General features: G+C 33.2%; 1 protein-coding gene across 1 annotated transcript; it reads left to right on the top strand.

Annotated features, from left to right (window-relative positions):
* The first annotated feature begins 3,054 nt into the window (after window positions 1-3,054).
* On the top strand, window positions 3,055-4,357 carry LOC108985846 (CEN-like protein 2). The gene is made up of 4 exons (XM_018958285.1): window positions 3,055-3,255; window positions 3,362-3,423; window positions 3,887-3,927; window positions 4,025-4,357. Exons 1-4 carry the CDS (start codon window positions 3,055-3,057, stop codon window positions 4,252-4,254), a joined length of 534 nt encoding a protein of 177 aa, XP_018813830.1. The 3' UTR covers window positions 4,255-4,357.
* The last annotated feature ends 203 nt before the right edge of the window (window positions 4,358-4,560 follow it).

The following is a 4,560-nucleotide window of genomic DNA, read 5'->3' on the forward strand; positions in this document are numbered from 1 at the left end:
CCTCGTTTGGATAGTGAAAGTATTTCATCTCATCTCATCATTACAACTTTCTTAAATTTCCACACAAAATATAATAAAAAAAATTCAATTTTTTCAAATCTCAAAATAATAATAATATTAAAAAATAATACTCTAATAATATTTTATTCAACTTTCAATTTTCATTTGATACATCTTATCTCATCTCGTCTCATGACTGTCCAAACCGCACCTTAGTTAATTTAGGAGTGGTTTGGATTTAGAGATGAGTTGAGATGATTTGTGAATAGTAGAATAAAAGTTGAATTATTTATTATATTTTGTGTGGAAATTGGGAAAAGTTGTTTTGAAATTTGAAAAAGTTAAATTGTTTATTATATTTTGTGTGAGAATTTGAGAAAGTTGTAATTATGAGATGAGATGAGTTGAGGTGGGTTGATATGAGTTACGAATACAAACGAGACAGTTGAAAATGTAGTATTGTGGTACAAACGAAATAACTAATTTCTCATGTTGATCTACTCGATCATTGGCCTGGTGAACTTTCTGGCCTTATAAAAATGCACTATAAAATTGAATAATTTATGCAGGAAAAGGAGGATGAGATGCTTGGACAAATAAAAATAAATAAATAAATATTATTGAAATGTATAATTAATTTAGATTATCAAATTTAATTAAGCGATATATAATAATTGAGAGTGGAATATGGAAAAAAGAGAGAGTGGTCGGCCCTTAATTCAGATATAGAAAGCCACTACTGATCTCCCGCTTCTAATTCAAGAATATGTAGATAAAATTATTGAATCGATCGCTTTACTTGAAAATGACCAATGAATACCACTAGCATGAACAGTCGATCGATCACTATTATTTGTGGCATTTAATTTGGTGGTGGAATTCCTTTATACCACAACCTCTCCTTATATTAATATGATCTGTTTATAAATAATAATTAATTTGTAAAATGATGATGATCATCAGATACATAGATAGATAGCTAGCTAGCTAGGTAGCTAAGCTAAGCTAAGCTAAGCTTCGAACATATATCAATATACCCATGATCGATCTCATGAGGAATTTATCCTCTTTTTTACCTTAAATATAAAAGGCCATGACTCTTTTCTGAGCTTGGGAAAGTCATAGGTAGCAGGATATGCTAAACATGCAGATCTCTCTGTTATTCAATTCAAAGGCGGAAAAAAAAAGGTCCCAGAAAATGAGAACTCATTTCAGTGGAATCCCACGTCATGAATATCAATGTTTATCCTTCTGATCAAGCTCTGGGAACAAACACAACACAGATATGATCACATCACACACACAGAGAGAGCATGATCATCCTTTAATTATAAACTTGAATTCTCCAATATTTCTGCCTGCCGGTTGCTTTCAGCTGGTTTTCGAAGAAGTGATGATCAGTCTTTCTAGTTTTTCCATTATTATGACGACACATGATATAGCTAGAGGTCGTGAAAAAAAGCCAATGATCAAGTCTGTGCATCAAATCCATCTTTTCTTCATTCTTAATTTGTTTTTCATAAAAAAAGAAAAAGAAAAAAGAATGGCCTGTTGAGGAATAATCTCACATTAGCTGTAGACAAGGTCTTGGACATGTTTATAAGTAATGAACAATCATCTCTTGTAGAACCGGTTTTATGAGATAAGTTAGGCCATGAATTTCTTCATGACCTTGCATTTCTCACTTTTGGCGTACGTAGTTCATCAACCTTGTCAACTGAGTAACACATTGCTCGCGGAGATCAGCCCTAAAATAAGAAAATATACTCAACCATATATACCTATTTTTATTTTCCAATTGGATCTTACTTGATTATTATTTGATCTTTCGAAGTGGTTTGGAGCTTAAAAAATTTATTTTGATCCAGGCGCATGAATCTATTTATTTTAATTTTCTGAAGGATTCTAAACCATAACTCATATACATGATCATGTACAGCTCCTTATTTATACATGATTATTGTAAATTAGTTCGTGGCCATTGACTACGGGATCCCATAGCCTACAAGAAAAATGGACTTTTGTGACCAATTTATTACAATCAAAAGACTATTCGCAACTAATTTTAGTTACAAATAGTCATTTTACTATAATTAACTGATCGCAAATAAGCAATTTTTTTGTAGTACTCAAGAGCTCAAGGCCAAAACAATCTAGTGCATGCACAAGAATTACTTCAATGCTTCTCAATATATCGCATTTTCAGGCCTATGTATAATATTATTTAGTTTTGAGAAATACTGCAGCCACAAAAAAATTACATAAAAATAATCTTACAAACTGACGTGACATGACATGATTTGTCAAATCGTAAAGTTACTTTTATTATAAAGTAGATTTAATGGATGACATGAAACTACATCAATTTGTGAAATTATTTGTATGCAATATCTTTATCATGCCTATAGCTTTTCTCTTTAGTTTTTGTATGGCTTAAAACTTGTAAATGCAGAATTTCAAGTTCAGTATATTTCATTTATATGGCATTGATCTTTTGGGTTGATCAACTATTCGATTGACAAATGATGGCTTAATTTCAAGCTCAAACTTTTGTCTCTAATATTAATTGTATACGTGATGAGTGGCCGGACATCTGTCGATGAACTTGTGCTGAATGACTTTGCATACCCATTACACCGACCTTCTAAAAAATTAAAACGTTTCACTTTTTGACTAAGTATTGAATTGACCAGTTACTCTATTATATATATATATATATATATATATATATAAAGCTTAAAATTACTAGAAACGAACTGTTTGATTTATATTTTACGTGTCCCCATCATCATATCATTCTTTTTATATGAGCCACACTGACCAATGTTGGGAAGTTTGAGAGAGACAGAAATTTTCATAATATATTTATGTAACCCACTCCTGACTTTTATGAACTCCATGAATTAAGCAGCTTGAGGATCGGTTCTCACCATTATAAATATGGGGACGTTACCATTTCAAAGCCCCACAAGACTTTTGAAGAAAAAGCTCTACTATTGCACAACATATCAAGTGATCTCAATTGATCACCACTCTCTAGCTCCCTTCTCTTTCATGGCAAACATGTCAGATCCTCTTCTAATTGGGAGAGTTATTGGAGATGTTGTTGAATCGTTCTCCCCTACTGTGAGAATGACAGTGACTTACAACAGCAACAAGCAAGTATATAATGGGCACGAGCTCTTTCCTTCGGCAGTATCCATGAAACCTAAGGTTGAGGTTCATGGAGGTGATATGAGATCTTTTTTCACGCTGGTATATATATAGATTCATGTATCCTTTCTTTTTATGTTTCAATCTTAATTAATCTCTGTGATATGATCCACTTCTATGCTTGAATCTTGTTTTGTATGCATGGCAGATCATGACTGACCCAGATGTTCCCGGTCCTAGTGATCCATACCTGAGGGAGCACTTGCACTGGTATTATTCTAGAAAACATATCCCACCAGAGATATAAAAAGGAAAATTCTGCATTTTTTCTTTTTATCTTTCTTTTCTTTTGGTTTTACAGAAAAGAAAAGAGACTGTAAAAAGGCAGAACCCTTTAATTTCCAAGTTATGATGGAAAAAGACTTCAAGGCATGCATGATGTCAATTAATTGAGCATATCCACCCTAACACAACGATATTTATAAGTATTAACTGAAATTTCTGTGGCAACCAAAACACTTCTTCAATCAGTAAAAGGCAAAATAAAGCATATATCCATGAAATTTACCAAATCTCGTTTTTATAATTATTTTCATGACTAAAAGATTTCAGAATTTCCTGGTTTTTCATTTTTTTTACTACTCGCGCGCGTACACCAAACTGGGATGAAAGAAACTAATTAATAGTTCTATCTTTTCACAACTATTTTTAACTTGATCATCTTTGCATGCAGGTTGGTGACAGACATCCCGGGCACGACAGATGCTACATTTGGTAATTAGTTCTCCTAATTGAGAGAGAGAAAGAGCATATGCTTAAATAATAGTAATTAGTACTCTTGGTTAATTTTTGGGTTTTAATCGATACACAGGAAGGGAGGTGGTGAACTACGAAATGCCAAGGCCAAACATAGGGATACATAGGTTTGTGTTCCTCCTATACAAGCAGAAACGCAGACAGACAGTACTGATGAACCCTAATATCCCTCCTGCAAGGGACCGCTTTAACACCCGACAGTTTGCAGAAGAAAATGAACTTGACCTTCCGGTGGCTGCTGTGTTCTTCAATGCCCAAAGGGAGACAGCTGCGAGACGACGTTGAAAACAAGCTACCACAAATAAAACAGCTAATTAAGACAAGTACTACTACATTCAGCATCGATGTACAATTATTTTGGAAGCCAGCAATGATCGATGCTTGTTAGAATAAAGCAGCTAGCAGGAGTGTCAGTTGATCAGAGACTGTACGTCTTAATACACACTAGATCAATAACATACCACAAACACAGTCCAGCTGGTTTTGACTCTACTTCCACCACTCTTCTTCCAGCTTTATGCCTTTATATATATATATATATATAGCCTTTATATATATATATATATATATATAAAATATATATTATGGTTT

This window comes from Juglans regia, chromosome 14, assembly GCF_001411555.2.
Source record: "Juglans regia cultivar Chandler chromosome 14, Walnut 2.0, whole genome shotgun sequence".
Taxonomy (NCBI): Eukaryota; Viridiplantae; Streptophyta; class Magnoliopsida; order Fagales; family Juglandaceae; genus Juglans; species Juglans regia.